At 45.2% G+C, this 21992-nt stretch overlaps 1 protein-coding gene and 1 long non-coding RNA gene across 2 annotated transcripts in view; both read right to left on the reverse strand.

The window, feature by feature from the left end:
• Positions 1-10415, reverse strand: part of LOC139548778 (zinc finger protein ZFP2-like) — a 497157-nt gene extending 486742 nt beyond the window's left edge. Inside the window, exon 1 of the mRNA XM_071358620.1 lies at positions 7800-10415. Within this exon, the coding sequence (XP_071214721.1) occupies positions 8848-10182 (1335 nt within the window). The 5' untranslated portion in view covers positions 10183-10415 and the 3' untranslated portion in view covers positions 7800-8847. The remainder of the gene's footprint in view (positions 1-7799) is intronic.
• LOC139550484 (uncharacterized) overlaps positions 1-21992 on the reverse strand; it is a 182593-nt gene that overhangs the window by 26453 nt on the left and 134148 nt on the right. The window lies entirely within an intron of this gene.

Consider the following 21992-nt stretch of genomic DNA (forward strand, 5'->3'; position numbering starts at 1 on the left):
TGTATTGGAGCAGCAGCAGCTGACTGCCCAGTTCAACGTCAGTTCACCGTCTCACCTCATACTGTATTGGAGCAGCAGCAGCTGACTGCCCGGTTCAACGTCAGTTCACCGTCTCTCCTCATACTATATTGGAGCAGCAGCTGACTGCCCAGTTCAACATCAGTTCACCGTCTCACCTCATACTGTATTGGAGCAGCAGCAGCTGACTGCCCGGTTCAACGTCAGTTCACCGTCTCACCTCATACTGTATTGGAGCAGCAGCAGCTGACTGCCCGGTTCAACGTCAGTTCACCGTTTCACCTCATACTGTATTGGAGCAGCAACAGCTGACTGCCGGTTCAACATCAGTTCACCGTCTCACCTCATACTGTATTGGAGCAGCAGCAGCTGACTTGATCGTTGATGCTAATCATCATGTTTGAATCTGAGAGTAAATAGAGCCGACTACAACTCTAAAAATGAAGGGTTCAACTGGAGTTGTTCTCAGATCCCCTAAGAACCGTAGGGTTCTTGGTCAATGAAAAACAGCCCCAAAAGGTTCTTCAAAGAACTTGTTAGAAGGTGGGTTCATCGAGGAACCTCCGTTGTTGCTGGACTTCTTCCGGGAACTTCGCAATTACAACTGAAAACGATGGTGACAAGTTTGGATGCGACAACAGTTAAAATGGTTAAGTTGGGTTGATGTTTGGCTCTGAATATGTCTCGAAATAATTTATAATAGTAATAATATAACATAATAATTAATAACGGAGAAAATGATGGTTTTCTGTGAATAGCTTCCATAACGTTACTATAGTTAATTACCGTAAATATTAGAAAGCCGGGTTTGACCGTCGGCGTTGTATGAGCTACAGTACAGTACCGTTATCTAGCTAGCTAACGTTATGTCCTAACTAGGCACAACTAGGTTTGGATTATTTCCCTCAACTATATTATTTCACATATATTGTATATCGTTTCCATAAAGCAAACATGGCTTTACACTCATTAACGTAAGTTTCCAATCTAGAGCAGTTCTCACTTTTGTGATAATGAACTAGCTAACGTTAACTAACTAACTAAGGACGGTGACCTGTCCAGACGAGATGTTACAACGAACTGAATCGTCAATGGAGGTCTTCCTCTTTATATAGCCTGCTACAGCATGCAATACTATTAACTCACAAGGGGGCAAAACGTAACATGGACAATACTATCCCATTTTGGAAACGTTACATGGACAATACTATCCCATTTTGGAAACGTTACATGTACAATACTATCCCATTTTGGAAACGTTACATGGACAATACTGTCCCATTTTGGAAACGTTACAGGGACAATACTGTCCCATTTTGGAATCGTTACATGGACAATACTATCCCATTTTGGAAACGTTACATGTCCGCCCCCTTGTGGAGGGAAATTAATATCTTAGATGGTAGCTGTAGATGGGATTCAAATGCATAATGGTATTAATACAGTGTCTAGACTACCTCTTTAGTATAAATGCCCTTCAGAATCCAAACACAGTATTGCCACGCAGCAAAATGTTGCGTATAATCTTTCAAGTCAGCCGGATAAAATATTGAACAATTTGTGTACAAAGATATCTTGAAATGTGATATTAGGCCTGTATGGCAGTACTGTTACTGTATGGCAGTACTGTATTGGCTAGTGCTTTCTCCAATATGTTATTCTATTTTGCATTCAATTGTATGTCGATGCCATTTATCTTTCAATATTTATTTAATATATATATATATATGTTTTAATGCTTGTAAGACTATTCTTTGACACATTTTCTCTTCCTTTGAAATTCTTATAGGACAGAACATGGACACAATGCAATTGGGATCAAGAAGAAGGTACAGATATGTTGTAGGACAGCTGCATTTGAAGTGTACATTAAACCTACATAGCAGTCAATACAAACTGAAATCTATTAGCATACAAATGTGTGCAAATGATCTTTTCAGATCTTCTCAGAAATGAATCAAGTCCATGGAATGGATATAGACAAAAAGATAATTCAAGGACTATCAGAGGTCGAGAGGCGAGGCAGGGGTGAGGACATCATCCTGCTATGTTGACAGTCCCTGAAGGACAATACAGAAGAGGGATTTTCTCTTATTCCTTCCCTTTCTCTAATGTATTTTGTAATAAAATTAGCAAGTGTAGTAAGGTCATTGCTTTACTTTACTAGGACTCGAGACCACAGCAGCGATTATTTTCAGATCTTCTCAGAAATGAATCAAGTCCAGGGAATGGATATGAGAGTGAAATCCCGCTGACCTTTGAAGGCGAGAACATCCACGCCCTCGAGGACATCCCTATGGGACTTGGGGCTCTGCTAGGGCTGTATTTTTTATTTCAGTGTCAGGATGGCGCTAGGTTGCCCGCAACCGACCAATGATAGATGTGTTTGAGTCGACTGACTCTCAGATCATCCTCCACTGACTCGGCCCTGTCTACACCTCCAAGGTGACCCCCCTCACACTGGAATACACACTCAGAGCCTCCTGACTGGGCCCTGTTTACACCTCCAAGGTGACCCCCCTCACACTGGAATACACACTCAGAGCCTCCTGACTGGGCCCTGTTTACACCTCCAAGGTGACCGCCCTCACACTGGAATACACACTCAGAGCCTCCTGACTCGGCCCTGTTTACACCTCCACACAGGAATACACACTCAGAGCCTACTGCCTCGGCCCTGTTTACACCTCCAAGGAGCCCCCCTCACACTGGAATACACACTCAGAGCCTCCTGACTGGGCCCTGTTTACACCTCCAAGGTGACCGCCCTCACACAGGAATACACACTCAGAGCCTCCTGACTGGGCCCTGTTTACACGTCCAAGATGACCGCCCTCACACAGGAATACACACTCAGAGCCTCCTGACTCGGCCTTGTTTACACCTCCACACAGGAATACACACTCAGAGCCTCCTGACTGGGCCCTGTTTACACCTCCAAGGTGACCCCCCACACACAGGAATACACACTCAGAGCCTCCTGACTCGGCCCTGTTTACACCTCCACACAGGAATACACACTCATAGCCTCCTGACTCGGCCCTGTTTACACCTCCAAGGTGACCGCCCTCACACTGGAATACTCAGAGACTACGAGGTTTTGATAAAAACTCCACTTTGCGTGTTTCGCTCACCTCTTTTTTTAAACTAGGTCCGAGATGTGGTATTCACTCGGCTCGCTGCATCTCAGATCAAAGGTGGGTCCATCGGCTCCGTTCCCGAAGTGTGGTCTCCCTGAGATCCCAAGTTTGAGAGATCCCTTGTGCACCATTTACCCAGGTAATCAGGAGCCAGGTCATTTACCCAGGTCGTCAGGAGCCAGGTCATTTACCCAGGTCGTCAGGAGCCAGGTCATTTACCCAGGTCATCAGGAGCCAGGTCATTTACCCAGGTCGTCAGGAGCCAGGTCATTTACCCAAGTCGTCAGGAGCCAGGTCATTTACCCAGGTCGTCAGGAGCCAGGTCATTTACCCAGGTCATTTACCCAGGTCGTCAGGAGCCAGGTCATTTACCTAGGTCGTCAGGAGCCAGGTCATTTACCCAGGTCGTCAGGACCCAGGTCATTTACCCAGGTCATTTACCCAGGTCGTCAGGAGCCAGGTCATTTACCCAGGTTCACAGGAGCCAGGTCATTTACCCAGGTCGTCAGGAGCCAGGTCATTTACCCAGGTCATCAGGAGCCAGGTCATTTACCCAGGTTGTCAGGAGCAAGGTCATTTACCCAGGTCATTTACCCAGGTCATTTACCCAGGTCGTCAGGAGCCAGGTCATTTACCCAGGTCATTTACCCTGGTCGTCAGGAGCCAGGTCATTTACCCAGGTCCTCAAGAGCCAGGTCATTTACCCAGGTCGTCAGCAGCCAGGCCATTTACCCAGGTCGTCAGGAGCCAGGTAATTTACCCAGGTAGTTAGGATTCAGGTCATTTACCCAGGTCATCAGGAGCCAGGTCATTTACCCAGGTAGTCAGGAGCCAGGTCATTTACCCAGGTAGTTAGGATTCAGGTCATTTACCCAGGTCATCAGGAGCCAGGTCATTTACCCAGGTTGTCAGGAGCCAGGTCATTTACCCAGGTCATCAGGAGCCAGGTCATTTACCCAGGTAGTCAGGAGCCAGGTCGTCAGGAGCCAGGTCATTTACCCAGGTCGTCAGGAGCCAGGTCATTTCCCCAGGTCGTCAGGAGCCAGGTAATTTACCCAGGTCGTCAGGAGCCAGGTCATTTACCCAGGTCATTTACCCAGGTCGTCAGGAGCCAGGTCATTTACCTAGGTCGTCAGGACCCAGGTCATTTACCCAGGTCATTTACCCAGGTCGTCAGGAGCCAGGTCATTTACCCAGGTTCACAGGAGCCAGGTCATTTACCCAGGTCGTCAGGAGCAAGGTCATTTACCCAGGTCATTTACCCAGGTCGTCAGGAGCCAGGTCATTTACCCAGGTCATTTACCCTGGTCGTCAGGAGCCAGGTCATTTACCCAGGTCCTCAAGAGCCAGGTCATTTACCCAGGTCGTCAGGAGCCAGGTCATTTACCCAGGTAGTCAGGAGCCAGGTCATTTACCCAGGTAGTCAGGAGCCAGGTCGTCAGGAGCAAGGTCATTTACCCAGGTCGTCGGGAGGCAGGTCCTTTACTCAGGTAGTCAGGAGCCAGGTCATTTACACAGGTAGTCAGGAGCCAGGTCATTTACCCAGGTTCACAGGAGCCAGGTCATTTACCCAGGTCGTCAGGAGCCAGGTCCTTTACTCAGGTAGTCAGGAGCCAGGTCATTTACACAGGTAGTCAGGAGCCAGGTCATTTACCCAGGTTCACAGGAGCCAGGTCATTTACCCAGGTCGTCAGGAGCCAGGTCATTTACCCAGATCGTCAGAAGCCAGGTCATTTACCTAGGTCGTCAGGAGCCAGGTCATTTACCCAGGTCGTCAGGAGCCAGGTCATTTACCCAGGTCATTTACCCAGGTCATTTTACCCAGGTCGTCAGGAGCCAGGTCATTTACCCAGGTCGTCAGCAGCCAGGTCATTTACCCAGGTCATCAGCAGCCAGGTCATTTACCCAGGTCCTTTACTCAGGTAGTCAGGAGCCAGGTCATTTACACAGGTAGTCAGGAGCCAGGTCATTTACCCAGGTTCACAGGAGCCAGGTCATTTACCCAGGTCGTCAGGAGCCAGGTCATTTACACAGGTAGTCAGGAGCCAGGTCATTTACCCAGGTTCACAGGAGCCAGGTCATTTACCCAGGTCGTCAGGAGCCAGGTCATTTACCCAGATCGTCAGAAGCCAGGTCATTTACCTATGTCGTCAGGAGCCAGGTCATTTACCCAGGTCGTCAGGAGCCAGGTCATTTACCCAGGTCATTTTACCCAGGTCGTCAGGAGCCAGGTCATTTACCCAGGTCGTCAGCAGCCAGGTCATTTACCCAGGTCATCAGGAGCCAGGTCATTACCCAGGTAGTCAGGAGCCAGGTCGTCAGGAGCAAGGTCATTTACCCAGGTCGTCGGGAGGCAGGTCATTTACCCAGGTCATTTACCCAGGTCATCAGGAGCCAGGTCCTTTACTCAGGTAGTCAGGAGCCAGGTCATTTACACAGGTAGTCAGGAGCCAAGTCATTTACCCAGGTTCACAGGAGCCAGGTCATTTACCCAGGTCGTCAGGAGCCAGGTCATTTACCCAGATCGTCAGAAGCCAGGTCATTTACCTAGGTCGTCAGGAGCCAGGTCATTTACCCAGGTCGTCAGGAGCCAGGTCATTTACCCAGGTCATTTACCCAGGTCATTTTACCCAGGTCGTCAGGAGCCAGGTCATTTACCCAGATCGTCAGAAGCCAGGTCATTTACACAGGTAGTCAGGAGCCAGGTCATTTACCCAGGTTCACAGGAGCCAGGTCATTTACCCAGGTCGTCAGGAGCCAGGTCATTTACACAGGTAGTCAGGAGCCAGGTCATTTACCCAGGTTCACAGGAGCCAGGTCATTTACCCAGGTCGTCAGGAGCCAGGTCATTTACCCAGATCGTCAGAAGCCAGGTCATTTACCTATGTCGTCAGGAGCCAGGTCATTTACCCAGGTCGTCAGGAGCCAGGTCATTTACCCAGGTCATTTTACCCAGGTCGTCAGGAGCCAGGTCATTTACCCAGGTCGTCAGCAGCCAGGTCATTTACCCAGGTCATCAGGAGCCAGGTCATTACCCAGGTAGTCAGGAGCCAGGTCGTCAGGAGCAAGGTCATTTACCCAGGTCGTCGGGAGGCAGGTCATTTACCCAGGTCATTTACCCAGGTCATCAGGAGCCAGGTCCTTTACTCAGGTAGTCAGGAGCCAGGTCATTTACACAGGTAGTCAGGAGCCAAGTCATTTACCCAGGTTCACAGGAGCCAGGTCATTTACCCAGGTCGTCAGGAGCCAGGTCATTTACCCAGATCGTCAGAAGCCAGGTCATTTACCTAGGTCGTCAGGAGCCAGGTCATTTACCCAGGTCGTCAGGAGCCAGGTCATTTACCCAGGTCATTTACCCAGGTCATTTTACCCAGGTCGTCAGGAGCCAGGTCATTTACCCAGGTCGTCAGCAGCCAGGTCATTTACCCAGGTTCACAGGAGCCAGGTCATTTACCCAGGTAGTCAGGAGCCAGGTCATTTACCCAGGTAGTCAGGAGCCAGGTCTTTTACCCAGGTCGTCAGGAGCCAGGTCATTTACCCAGGTCGTCAGGAGCCAGGTCATTTACCCAGGTCTTCAGGAGCCAGGTCATTTACCCAGGTCGTCAGGAGCCAGGTCATTAACCCAGCTCGTCAGCAGCGGTCACCAAGTCAAGATTCACATCCCCGTTGCCAAATGTGGTTAATTTCTTTCATATCAAATGAGGAGAGACAAACTTATCACACAAGTCAGAGTTATTCTTAAACTAAATCTTTATTCACTTATTAATAAGGGAGCAGGTCAATACAACACGCAAATATAAAGTTAATCAATTGAGTGCTGTACGATGATGGCTGGTTGACAAATCACCCCCAGATGATTCGTTGAGAGCGACAAGACAAAAGTACAAAGGTCGTTCAACCTACATGACGAACAACAGATGTATAGAACGGGTCACAAGGTTAAGATTTGTATGAAAGATACTTATAATTCTCAGCAGACAGTATCTGCTGTAAAAACAGTACTCTTTGTGTAGAGACCAGGGTCTGGCCCTGGGGTCATCTCTCCCTGGTTCCATATAGAACAGAAACATTAACTCATGCTCTGGAATGCGGTCTCTTTAGGTTTTATCACCCAAAAGACATTGTAAATCTCCTGTCAGTGTTTTCTCCCAGAGGCCCATCCTCAGTAGAACACACAGACACAATAGTTCTAAGAACCCTCTATTCTGTTGCATAAAACAACCATTTGATGCAATAAAAGTATTTTAACATAATGTTGCAATTTTTCTCTCAGTGTCCACTGAAAGTTGACTAGTAACAACAACTGGGACATAAAAGACACCAACCATGAGACCCACTAAATCTGCCCAAGAAGAGGCAAACAAAAGAAAAACCCACACCAAACTTAAAGACAGGAAGCAAACCAAAAAGGTGGAGCAACTAAAGGTGTTGACTCTCCACATCTATCAAGACAACTGGAGCACTGGGCCAGACACTCTTAAATAGAACCTGGACCAGCTCAGGTGAAACACCTTCCCACTAACGAGATGGACAAGCCAGAAAAGGTGTAACACATACTGACTAACGAGGTGACACAAATCAGTGCGCCCAACGTGCTAACGAGCTATACTTGCTAACGAGCTATACGTGCTAAAGTCCAACCTCAAAACATAAATGGAAAAACCAAAGACTAACACCTTAAGAGAATGTGCACCACCAACAGAAAACAACTTCCAATTCACATTATAATCAACTACAATGCTTCACCTTCACCAATAAAAACATGGTGTCTACTGGCTGTCAACAATTAAAAACAAGAAGAAAAAAACCTTTATTTTTCCCTTCCTAAAACTCACAAGCTTCTAGAACTCTCGTCCCCTTGGAACGAGCGCAAACATAACTCATCTCTAATACGGAAAGTCAAAATAATTTCTGATCCATGGACCGCACTGGCTAAACACAAATCTTTTTGACTGCCAAACCTTGAGACAATCAGAAACCAAGTTGACCTCACCATGGACACAAGCACCAAAAACGCTGCTGTTTTGACAAGTAGCAATAAATCACTGATATCGATTAGGTGGTAAATCAGGTTGTACGTGCTGTTGAAACTAACATCTAAAATAACACATGGAACTGGGATATATCATTTAGCTCACTGGTTAGAGGACAACCTGCAGAAGACAGTCAGCTACATTTTGGAGTGATGCATTTAAATGTAGGGGTCGCTGAACAAAGGAACACAACACTTATTTGTCATCACTCATCGATATTAAGTTGAAATCAATTGTGCGAGAGGAGGTTGCACGTCCTGTTAAAACTAACAGCTCAAAAACCACACGGAACCTGGGAATAATGTGTACATCCCTGGTTAGAGGACAGCTTGTAGAAAACAGATCGCTACATTCTGAAGTGTTGCATTTTGATTCAAGTGGGTCACTAACGTGGTAAGTGGAACACAACTCTTTTCTTGTTAGTCACTTTTTGTTAAATCTCATAAATAGTACTCCTCCCCTGAGGCTGATATCCATATCATGCTGAAATCAATTGATAAGGGGGCAAACATTTAGGCTTCTACATTGTGACATTGTTAAAATATTCCTACTACAAAGTGTTAACATTCTACATTGTGACATTAATTCATTGATATCATGAATCAACTGCTTCATGTATGTATTTTGTAATATTTGATAAGATATCTTTAATCAGATTATCTCTGGTCACAGCTAAAAGATTCCTCTCCTGTGTGTGTTCTCTGGTGCATTGTCAGATCACCAGATGAAACAAAACTCTTCCCACATTGATTACAGCTAAAAGACTTATCTCCTGTGTGTGTTCCCTGGTGTACTGTCAGATCGCCAGATGGAACAAAACTCGTCCCACATTTACCACAGCTATAGTGTTTCTCTCCTGTGTGTGTTCTCTGGTGTACAGTCAGAAGGCCAGATGAAACAAAACTCTTCCCACATTGATAACAGCTATACGATTTCTCTCCTGTGTGTGTTCTCTGGTGTCGTGTCAGGCTAGTTGAATGGCTAAAACTCTTCCTACATTGAATACAGCTATAAGGTTTCTCTCCTGTGTGTATTCGCTGGTGTGATATCAGGCTGGTTGAATGGCTAAAACTCTTCCCACATTGAGTACAGCTATAAGGTTTATCGCCTGTGTGTGTTCTCTGGTGTGATATCAGGCTGGTTGACTGGCTAAAACTCTTCCCACATTGAGTACAGCTATAAGATTTCTCGCCTGTGTGTGTTCTCTGGTGTATTATCAGGCTGCTTAGCTGAGTAAAACTCTTCCCACATTGATCACAGCTGTACGGTTTCTCACCTGTGTGTGTTCTCTGGTGTGTTATCAGGTTGCTTAGCTGAGTAAAACTCTTCCCACATTGATCACAGCTGTACGGTTTCTCTCCTGTGTGTTTTCTCTGGTGTGTTATCAGGTTGCTTAGCTGAGTAAAACTCTTCCCACATTGAGTACAGCTATGAGATTTCTCGCCTGTGTGTGTTCTCTGGTGTGTTATCAGGTTGCTTAGCTGAGTAAAACTCTTCCCACATTGATTACAGCTATAAGGTTTCTCTCCTGTGTGTATTCTCTGGTGTACAGTCAGAAGGCCAGATGAAACAAAACTCTTCCCACATTGATAACAGGTATAAGGTTTCTCTCCTGTGTGTGTTCTCTGGTGTCGTGTCAGATTGCAAGACTTAGTAAAACTCTTCCCACATTCATCACAGCTAAAAGGTTTCTCTCCTGTGTGGATTCTCTGATGAATTATAATGCCTGCTGAGGAGGTGAATCTCTTCCCACAGTCAGAGCAGCAGTGAGATTTCTTCCCTGTGGATCTCTGCAGGTGTTTCTTGACGTGTTCTGATCTGGAGAGACTCTTCTCTGCCTCGTCAGCATCATGATGTTGTTGAGGCTCCCCAGAGGATCCACGATAGTCCCGTCTCTCTCCTGTGTGAACAACAAAGTCATACAGATGGTTAAATGCCCACAACAGCAGAAGTTTATTTGAGGTAAAGGGTGATGCCCAGAGCGTACCCATGAAGTTGTACAACAATTGACGTCTGTTAAATTTAACAATTAAGACAGTCAAGATAGGAACAATAGTGATATTTTGTCTTGTTTTCACATTAGTAACATCGATGATTGTCGGCTAGAAATAAGTTATTCAAGTTGTTGAAACTCTAAGCAGTGTGCCAGACGTCTTTTGGTGTCCAATATAGGCCCCTTTCTGTGTTTGCTAAAATTGCGGCACGAGGGCGATGCATACGCAATTTGGTTGCAGAAACTCCTCCCTGCTAATGAGGAAACCACTAGTTATGGATGTAGTATATCTGGTCATGAGGAAACCACTAGTTATGGATGTAGTATATCTGCTAATGAGGAAACCACTAGTTATGGATGTAGTATATCTGCTAATGAGGAAACCACTAGTTATGGATGGAGTATATCTGGTAATGAGGAAACCACTAGTTATGGATGTAGTATATCTGGTAATGAGGAAACCACTAGTTATGGATGTAGTATATCTGGTAATGAGGAAACCACTAGTTATGGATGTAGTATATCTGGTAATGAGGAAACCGCTAGTTATGGATGTAGTATATCTGCTAATGAGGAAACCACTAGTTATGGATGTAGTGTATCTGGTAATGAGGAAACCACTAGTTATGGATGTAGTATTTCTGGTAATGAGGAAACCACTAGTTATGGATGTAGTATATCTGGTAATGAGGAAACCACTAGTTATGGATGTAGTATATCTGCTAATGAGGAAACCACTAGTTATGGGTGTAGTATATCTAGTAATGAGGAAACCACTAGTTATGGATGTAGTATATCTGGTAATGAGGAAACCACTAGTTATGGATGTAGTATATCTGCTAATGAGGAAACCACTAGTTATGGATGTAGTATATCTGCCTGGAGCAAAAATGGTGAGCAAAGATTTTAGTTTTTCACAATGTATTCTGAATGTGAATGGGGGGAAACTCAGGGGAGTAACCTCTATTTCCAGGTTGATTATGAGTGCATTTCACACTACTTTGGATTATAATTGTAAGGCTCGTTTGAATGTCCTGCTTAATATAATGTTTGTGTCATCATCGCAAATCAACCGCTGTATTTAAAAAACACTTCAACCAGTAAAATGCTCTTTGTCTTTTCCATCAACCTGACAATGAGGGTTTGTACACGGTTTGCCAAATTGGCCCATAACTTCACCTAACAACAAATATACCTGTAATGAACGAAGAAGCACTTTGGTTGTTGTTGCATGACATACATAGACCTACTGTAGGACCCAAAACTTCACCTAACAACAACATAGACCTACTGTAGGACCCAAAACTTCACCTAACAACAACATAGACCTACTGTAGGACCCATAACAATAACATAGACCTACTGTAGGACCCATAACTTCACCTAACAATAACATAGACCTACTGTAGGACCCAAAACAATAACAGACCTACTGTAGGACCCATAACTTCACCTAACAATAACATAGACCTACTGTAGGACCCATAACAATAACAGACATACTGTAGGACCCATAACAATAACATAGACCTACTGTAGGACCCATAACTTCACCTAACAACAAATAAAGGAAAATAGCTCTGTGTGTTGTACAATAGCCTATCCATCAAGGAACAGTTCTCTACACATTATGAGCAAAAGTATCTGTGTCCAAACAGACTAACGAGACCCTAGAGTAAATCAAGCAAACAATAACATTACAAACATCAATTTGTTAGGGATGTTGGATCCAACGTGGAGCACGGCATAACTGTCTTTACCAGAGTAATGAATGAAGAAGCACTTTGGTTGTTGTTGCATGTTGTGATGTTTGTCATGTGACTGTCATTCAGAAAATTATTTCCTGGATCAGCTGATGATAGTTGAACATGTGACTGTAACTAAACAGCTACAGTATTAAGAATTATGTGTAATTATTGAAGAACCGCGTTAATGACAGTATCCACTTGGGTGTTGTCAATAAAGTTATGTTTATTATTATTTTATTTTTTTATTTAACATAATGATATGTTATATATAATGAACATAAAGATAGTTTAACCAGGTAGGTCAGTTGAGAACAAGTTCTCATTTACAACTGCAACCTGGCCAAGATAAAGCAAAGCAAAAACAACGCATCGTTACACGTGGGATAAACAAACGTACAGTCAATAACACAATAGAAAAATCTATATACAGTGTGTGCAAATGGAGTAAGGAGGTAAGGCAATAAATAGGCCATAGTAGCGAAGTAATTACAATTTAACAAATTAACACTGGAGTGATAGATGTGCAGATGATGATGTGCAAGTAGAAATACTGGTGTGCAAAAGAGCAAAAAAAGTAAAAAACATGGGGACGAGGTAGGCAATTGGATGGGCTACTTACAGATGGGCTGTGTACAGCTGCAGCGATCGGTAAGCTGCTCAGATAGCTGATGCTTAAAGTTAATGAGGGAGATATAAGTCTCCAACTTCAGCGATTTTTGCAATTCTTTCCAGTCATTGGCAGCAGAGAACTCGAAGGAAAGGCGGCCAAAGGAGGTGTTGGCTTTGGGGATGAACTGTGAGATATACGTGCTGGAGCGCGTGCTACGGGTGGGTGTTGCTATGGTGACCAGTGAACTGAGATAAGGCGGAGCTTTACCTAGCAAAGACTTATAGATGACCTGGAGCCAATTGTTTTGGCGTCGAATATTTAGCGAGGGTCAGCCAACAAGAGCGTACAGGTCGCAGTGGTGGGTGGTATATGGGGCTTTAGTGACAAATCGGATGGCACTGTGATAGACTGCATCCAATTTGCTGAGTAGAGTGTTGGAGGCTATTTTGTAAATGACATCGCCGATCCGTTTTACGAGGGTGTTTTGCAGCGTGAAGGAGGCTTTGTTGCGAAATAGGAAGCCAATTCTAGATAACAATTTGGATTGGAGATGCTTACTGTGAGTCTGGAAGGAGAGTTTACAGTCTAACCAGACACCTAGGTATTTGTAGTTGTCCACATATTCTAAGTCAGAACTGTCCAGAGTAGTGATGCTTGTCGGGTGGCCGGGTGCTCGCAGCGATCGGTTGAAGAGCATGCATTTAGTTTTACTTGCTTTTAAGAGCAGTTGGAGGCCACAGAAGGAGTGTTGTATGGCATCTCGTCTGGAGGTTTGTTAGTTTGTTAGTTGGTGAACCAGGCGAGTCTCCGATTTGACTGAATTCTGTCAGAGAAGTAGTTGGTGAACCAGGCGAAACAGTCTTTTGAGAAACCAAGGCGGTTGAGCCTGCCGATAAGAATACGGTGATTAACAGAGTCGAAAGCCTTGGCCAGGTCGATGAAGACGGCTGCACAGTACTGTCTTTATCGATGGCGGTTAATGATATCGTTTAGGACCTTGAGCGTGGCTGAGGTGCACCCATGACCAGCTCTGAAACCAGATTGCATAGCGGAGAAGGTACGGTGGGATTCGAAATGGTTGGTAATCTGTTTGTTAACTTGGCTTTCGAAGACCTTAGAAAGGCAGGGCAGGATGGATATAGATCTGCAACAGTTTGGGTCTAGAGTGTCACCCCCTTTGAAGAGGGGGATGACCGCGGCAGCTTTCCAATCTTTGGGAATCTCAGATGATACGAAAGAGAGGTTGAACAGACTAGTAATAGGGGTTGCAACAATTTTGGCAGATAATTTTAGAAAGAGAAGGTCCAGACTGTCTAGCCCGGCTGATTTGTAGGGGTCCAGATGTTGCAGCTCTTTCGGAACATTAGCTATCTGGATTTGGGTAAAGGAGAAATGGTGGGGGCTTTGGCGGGTTGCTGTTGAGGGTGCCTGGCAAAGCATGCCAAGGCGTAGAAAAATGCTTATTGAAATTCTCGATTATCGTGGAGTTATCGGTGGTGACAGTGTTTCCTAGCCTCAGTGCAGTGGGCAGCTGGGATGAGGTGCTCTTGTTCTCCATGGACTTTACAGTGTCCCAAAACTTTTTGGAGTTAGAGCTACAGGATGCAAATTTCTGTTTGAAAAAGCTAGCCTTTGCTTTCTTAACTGACTGTGTGTATTGGTTCCTGACTTATCTGAAAAGTTGCATATCGCAGGAACTATTCGATGCTCGTGCAGTACGCCACAGGATGTTTTTGTGCTGGTCGAGGGCAGTCAGGTCTGGAGTGAACCAAGGGCAATATCTGTTCTTAGTTACACATTTTTTGAAAGGGGCATGCTTATTTAAGGTGGTGAGGAAATTACTTTTAAAGAACAACCAGGCATCCTCTACTGATGGGATGAGGTCAAAATCCTTCCAAGATACCCGGGCCAGGTCGATTAGAAAGGCCTGCTTGCAGAAGTGTTTGAGGGAGCGTTTGACAGTGATGAGGGGTGGTCGTTTGACCGCGGACCCATAACGGATGCAGGCAATGAGGCAGTGATCGCTGAGATCCTGATTGAAAACAGCAGAGGTGTATTTGGAGGGCAAGTTGGTCAGGATAATATCTATGAGGATGCCCATGTTTACGGATTTAGGGTTGTACCTGGTGGGTTCCTTGATAATTTGTGTGAGATTGAGGGCATCTAGCTTGGATTGTAGGACGGCCGGGGTGTTAAGCATATCCCAGTTTAGGTCACCTAATAGAACGGACTCTGAAGATAGATGGAGGGGGCAATCAATTCACATATGGTGTCCAGGGCACAGCTGGGAGCCGAGGGGGGTCTATAACAGGTGGAAACAGTGAGAGACTATTTCTGGAAAGATTCATTTTTAAAATTAGAAGCTCGAACTGTTTGGGCATGGACTGGAAAGTATGATACAACTTTGCAGGCCATCTCTGCAGTAGATTGCAACTCTCTTTTTGACAGTTCTATCTTGACGGAAAATGTTGTAGTTGGGTATTGAGATTTCAGAATTTTTGGTGGCCTTCCTAAGCCAGGATTCAGACACGGCAAGGACATTAAAGTTGGCAGGGTGTGCTAAAGCAGTGAGTAAAACAAACTTAGGGAGGAGGCTTCTGATGTCAACATGCATGAAACCAAGGCTTTTTCGAATATTGAAGTCAACAAATGAGAGTGCCTGGGGACACACAGGGCCTGGGTTAACCAATACATCACCTGAGGAACAGAGGAGTAGGATGAGGGTACGGCTAAAGGCTATCAGAACTGTTCGTCTAGTGCGTTGTGAACAGAGAATAAAAGGAGCAGATTTCTGGGCGTGGTAGGATAGATTCAAGGCATAATGTACAGATAGGGGTATGGTAGGGTGCGAGTACAGTGGAGGTAAACCTAGGCATTGAGTGACGATAAGAGAGGTTGCATCTCTGAAGTTATGCTAGGTGAGGTCACTGCAAGTGTGGGAGGTGGGACAAAAGAGCTCTCTGAAGCATGTTGAGTGGGACTAGGGGCTCCACAGTAAAATAAAACAATGATAACTAAACAACAGTATACAAGGCATATTGACATTAGAGAGACATAAAGTGAGACATAAAGCAATCACAGGTGTTGATTGGGAGAGCTAGCTAAGACAACAACGGGTAAGACAACAGTTAATCAGCTAAGACAACAACACGTAAAATGGCAATGAATGGGCAGAGGGGGTCAGTTAACTACACACTGGGCCTGAGTTCGAGGCTGGGGCCGACAGATAAACAAAATAAACAAAATGGAGAACCGTGACTAATGAACAGCTATGTAGCCAAGTGATCATAAGGTCCAGTGAACAGCAATATATGAACCAGGGAAGCCGTTAGGTAGTCGTTACTATGCTAGCCGGGAGCCGCGCCTGGCTCGAGGCTAACTGGTGCTAGCTTCGGGACAAGGGCGTCACCGACGTCTGGCAAAGGACGGTTGAGGGCACATCGGACGGAATTGCGTCGGCAGACCAGTTGTGATGGATCGGCGGGGTCTGTGTCGACAAAGGGTCCAGGCCAATTGGCAAAAGAGGTATTGTAGCTGGAGTTATTTGTTTGCTAGTCGAGAGATGCACCTGGCTCGAGGCTAACTGGTGCTAGCTTCGGGACAAGGGCGTTAGCCACTATAGCCAATCTGGTGCAAAGGTTCAGAGCTTACAGCAGGAATCCGGTGATGTAGTGGCTTCTAATCGTCTTAGTGAAGAGTCTGGGAGGCATCAGCTGTGTAGCCGAGTGATCATAGGGTCCACTGAGCAGGCCGGGAGATGGGCCTGGCTCAAGGCTAGCGTCGAGGCTGGGCCACTCGGTAGCAGCTAGCCAGCTGCAATTATCTGGTGTAATGGTCCAGAGCTTACGGCAGTAATACGGTGATGTAGAGAAAAACAGTCCGATATGCTCAGGGTTGATATCGCGCTGTGCAGACTGGCAGGTATTATCCAGGCTAAAAGCGGCTGGTGTCTGAGCTAAAAAGGTAAAGGCCGCTAGCAGTGGCTAACAATGACTAAATAGCTAGTAGCTAATTAGCTTCTGATGGCTAGCTTCTGATGGAGGTTCTAGCTATAAGGTCTAAAGAAAATAGCAGATCCGTATCACATTGGGTGAGGCGGGTTGCCGGAAGGTATATGTAATTAAAAAAATGGAAAAAGAGATTGAAATATATTGCAATATATACAAAAAAAGATAACATTTACAACAACAAACACGTCTTACTGCTACACGCCATCTTGGATTACAAGATGACTCAGTTAAAAACCATTGGATTTAGCAAACTCTGAAATTATTTAGTATTTCTGTGCCCATGAAAACGGTTTTCCCAGCGTAACATAAGGAGCCACTAAATGATAAGTGGGTCGAGTGCATTTCAGAATACAAAAAAATTGTCCGACAGCAAGATCCAGTATTTAAGTTGAAGTTCATCATATGGCAAGCGTAACGTTATGACTATAACTACTGTTCCCTGAAGGAGGGAAACTAAGTACAACATACGATCAAATCCACGCCTTGCTGGAAGCCCCACCACCCACAGGTGATGAGAGGCTTGGATTTATTCTGCTCTTTAATACCGCTCTTCACCGACACAGGAAAGGGCGGGGACAAACAGGTGTTGTACCTCATTTCCCTCCTTCAGGGAAGTGCAATTAAAATATATTGCAATATATACAAAAAAAGATAACATTTACAACAACAAACACGTCTTACTGCTACACGCCATCTTGGATTACAAGATGACTCAGTTAAAAACCATTGGATTTAGCAAACAACACAACCAACACAACACAAAGTTACACTCCCTTTCAGTCATTCAACTTCGGTACAACATACTATGGGGAAATGAAATCATTCACCAGCCGACCCAAACGGATACTAAATGAAACGGCCCCCTGCAGACCACCCAGACCTGACCCTACAAGATGCGTCAGTTTTGTCAATTTATTCATTATTTTGTTTGAAATAGTCTATCTATCTGTAGACTATTAGTCTACTACTGAAAACTTAAGTAGCAGAACGGCAGAATTTACGAAGTCCAGCAGCGGAGGGGCGAATCCCTCTGGTCAGGTTATGTTGACGACCGGCGCCCTCTGGTCAGGTTATGTTGAGGACCGGCGCCCTCTGGTCGGGTTATGTTGAGGACCGGCTCCCTCTGGTCGGGTTGTGTTGACGACCGGCTCCCTCTGGTCGGGTTGTGTTGACGACCGGCTCCCTCTGGTCGGGTTGACGAGCGGCTCCCTCTGGTCGGGTTGACGAGCGGCTCCCTCTGGTCGGGTTGACGAGCGGCTCCCTCTGGTCAATTTATTCATTATTTTGTTTGAAATAGTCTATCTATCTGTAGACTATTAGTCTACTACTGAAAACTTAAGTAGCAGAACGGCAGAATTTACGAAGTCCAGCAGCGGAGGGGCGAATCCCTCTGGTCAGGTTATGTTGACGACCGGCGCCCTCTGGTCAGGTTATGTTGAGGACCGGCGCCCTCTGGTCGGGTTATGTTGAGGACCGGCTCCCTCTGGTCGGGTTGTGTTGACGACCGGCTCCCTCTGGTCGGGTTGTGTTGACGAGCGGCTCCCTCTGGTCGGGTTGACGAGCGGCTCCCTCTGGTCGGGTTGACGAGCGGCTCCCTCTGGTCGGGTTGACGAGCGGCTCCCTCTGGTCGGGTTGACGAGCGGCTCCCTCTGGTCGGGTTGACGAGCGGCTCCCTCTGGTCGGGTTATGTTGACGAGCGGCTCCCTCTGGTCGGGTTATGTTGACGAGCGGCTCCCTCTGGTCGGGTTGTGTTGACGAGCGGCTCCCTCTGGTCGGGTTGTGTTGACGAGCGGCTCCCTCTGGTCGGGTTGTGTTGACGAGCGGCTCCCTCTGGTCGGGTTGTGTTGACGAGCGGCTCCCTCTGGTCGGGTTGTGTTGACGAGCGGCTCCCTCTGGTCGGGTTATGTTGACGAGCGGCTCCCTCTGGTCGGGTTATGTTCACGAGCGGCTCCCTCTGGTCGAGTTATGTTGACGACCGGCTCCCTCTGGTCGGGTTGTGTTGATGAGAGGCCCCCTCTGGTCGGGTTGTGTTGACGACCGGCTCCCTCTGGTCGGGTTATGTTGACGAGCGGCTCCCTCTGGTCGGGTTATGTTGACGAGCGGCTCCCTCTGGTCGGGTTATGTTGACGAGCGGCTCCCTCTGGTCGGGTTATGTTGACGACCGGCTCCCTCTGGTCGGGTTATGTTGACGACCGGCTCCCTCTGGTCCGGTTATGTTGACGACCGGCTCCCTCTGGTCAGGTTATGCTGACGGTTATGACTTCGAGTCATTTGTGTGTCTTAATTATTTGATCCAACAGAATGCTTAAAGCATCAGACAAGTTCAGTACGTATATTTGATTTTGTAAAAACACATGTGGCGATTGGTAGAAAGAACAGATGACTCTTGGTTGACCAAGATGTATTTTAGTTGGGGACAGCACTAGAACATGATTTTGGGGCTCCCGAGTGGCGCAGCGGACACTGCATCTCAGGGCTTGAGGCGCCACTACAGACACCCTGGATCAAATCCAGACTGTATCACAACCGGCCGTGATTGGGAGTCCCATAGGGCGCACAATTGGCCCAGCATCGTCCGGGGTAGGCAGTCATTGTAAATAAGAATTTGTTCTTAACTGACTTGCCTAGTTAAATAAAGGTTACATTTAAATAAATAAATAAACAGTGTTTCGTGATAAACCATTTTTTACAAATCCGTCAAGACACCAACTTTGAGAAGGGTTTAAAACAAAGGTTTCAAACCAATTCATTAATTGAATCTAGGTATGTCTTGCCATTAATGTAAAGGCATGAAAAAAATTGGCTGAATATTATACAATGACTTATCAACAGCTCTAATAATTTGACCCCCACAGGAAATCTTCACTGGCAATTCTAGAATATACTATATAGCCTAGAAACCTGGTTAAACTATCATTATGACATCATGGATGAATTCTAGAATATACTATATAGCCTAGAAACCTGGTTAAACTATCACTATGACATCATGGATGAATTCTAGAATATACTATATATCCTAGAAACCTGGTTAAACTATCATTATGACATCATGGATGAATTCTAGAATATACTATATAGCCGAGAAACCTGGTTAAACTATCATTATGACATCATGGATGAATTCTAGAATATACTATATATCCTAGAAACCTGGTTAAACTATCATTATGACACCATGGATGAATTCTAGAATATACTATATATCCTAGAAATCTGGTTAAACTATCATTATGACGTCATGGATGAATTCTAGAATATACTATATAGCCTAGAAACCTGGTTAAATTATCATTATGACCTCATGGATGAATTCTAGAATATACTATATAGCCTAGAAACCTGGTTAAACTATCACTATGACATCATGGATGGCCAGTCCTTATATTCATAGTGAAGTGAATTCAGGGGGTAGCCCTGAGCTGAACTCAAACCTGGGTCCAGCGACTGTCAAGCCAACACCTTATAACTGTTACACCAAGATGTCTGAACTTCTTGACGAGGTCGCTAGGTGTTGAGTTACGGTTGCTACAATAGCTTTCTCTATGATTTGAGAGTGGTTACATTTCTCCAGCCCCATCCCTCAGCTGTTTACCAAACCAAGTCTCTTGGCAGCCATTTTGTTGCTGTTTAAATACTAGGTTGTCCCTTTAAAAAAGCCACACATCAATCAACCAATCTGCAGTTGAAACAATAACAAAGCAGTCATTCCACCACTGTTTTGGTAATAAGATGATGATGGGCCTGGAGACATTTAACTACTCTCAAATTCATAGACAGACCTATGGATGAAAGGACTGACCATCCATGATATCAACATTATAGTTTTAACCATGTTGAGGCTGTTGATTTACATTGTTTCTAAACATTGGAGTAAAAAAATCTTATTTGGGGTTCTGATGGGGTACAACAGTTTAACTAAGCTCATGAGGCATATGTTATATTCTCCAAGAATCAATGGCTATAAATAAATAATTTAAAAGTCAAAATATGGATGTAGCAATTGCCGATTTCCCCTTTAACACCAAACATCAGTTCAACAACTGCAGAGTTTGTACCTCTGTATTTAAGACAGTACTTACCAGTGGTAATCACGGCCCGGTTTCTCAAAACCATCTTATGGCTAAGTTCATCTTTAGAACCACTGGATGCCTTAAATTGCGTTTGGGAAATCGGGCCCAGATATCCAGTTTCCTCCTCCTCTTCTTCCGATGAGACAGTAATCTCCCCCTCCCCCGCTTTCACTTCAAAAACTGAATCCTCCTCATCTTTTACTGTAACACCCTCCTCCTCTTTCACTCTGAACGCCTCTTCCTTCACTGTAACGTCTTTCTCTTCTTCTTTCCCTGTAACAGCCTCACCCTCTACTTGTTTTTGTATTGTAACATCCTTCTCTTCCTCCTCCTCTTTGATTAGAGCCTCTTTCTCCGTCCAGCAGACTGTCTCTTCTTCAGCAGGAAGAGAGTAATTTAGTGAACTCATGGTCGGAGATGTTAGCTAGCTAGGCTAATGCTAACTTAACCAGCCCGCCAGCTGAATAATAACAACAACACCGTAAATATGAAATTAAATCGGATAACTAACTAGACGACAGACGAGGGTTTAAAATACAGTGGCTAATATACACTAAAGCGTCTAAAGAGCTTTATGGGTTCGGCTATTTTGGCTAGCAAGCTACCGAGGTGGCTGAATAACTGTTGCTGCTGCTGAAAGAAGCGTTCCGTCCACTAGATTATACGTCACACTAACAGCATTGCGTTCCGTCCACTCGATTATACGTCACACTAACAGCATTGCCTTAATATCGCACACTGCCATCTGCTGACTGGAGTGGGTAACGCTCAGTCTGAACCTCTGACTGCGATGGAGATGTGCGACTTTAAGACAATGACGCTAGTGTGACGTAAAATATATATTATAATGTTCAGACAAAAAGTTCGTGTAGGAAGCATGAGTTTTTACTCACCAGTGTAACAATACAGTGTGGTTAAAGACTTAGTAACTTAGTTGTGTTCACGATCTGGTTCCCTATAAGCACAACCAGTTATGTTTTTGAATTATCACATATGTATTAATTTATTTCGGGATTCTGGGTAATCCACAGCAGATTTATGGAGAATTGCTGTGGGTGATTTCAAAATTGAATAGTCCCGGAATAGAAATATATAAATTTGACATTACATCATAAAATCCACCTTTTAAATCATACTGTAGCGAGCCGCACAGACAGCTGTGTGTTATGTGTTAGGCTAGTAGGTTGTGTTGTACTGACCAGTACCCAGTGTTCGCGGGGTCCGACATGTCAATCAACCTGCTATCTGCCAATCACGGGAATGCCTGGAATCTTCTGATGCCGGGCATCCTGGCGGTTGGCGTAGTGGCGTGGAGGGGGTTTGGGCAGGGGGATGGAGCATTGGAAGTTAAGACCAGGTTTAGCCTT

Source organism: Salvelinus alpinus, chromosome 2 (genome assembly GCF_045679555.1).
Source record: "Salvelinus alpinus chromosome 2, SLU_Salpinus.1, whole genome shotgun sequence".
Lineage (NCBI taxonomy): Eukaryota > Metazoa > Chordata > Actinopteri > Salmoniformes > Salmonidae > Salvelinus > Salvelinus alpinus.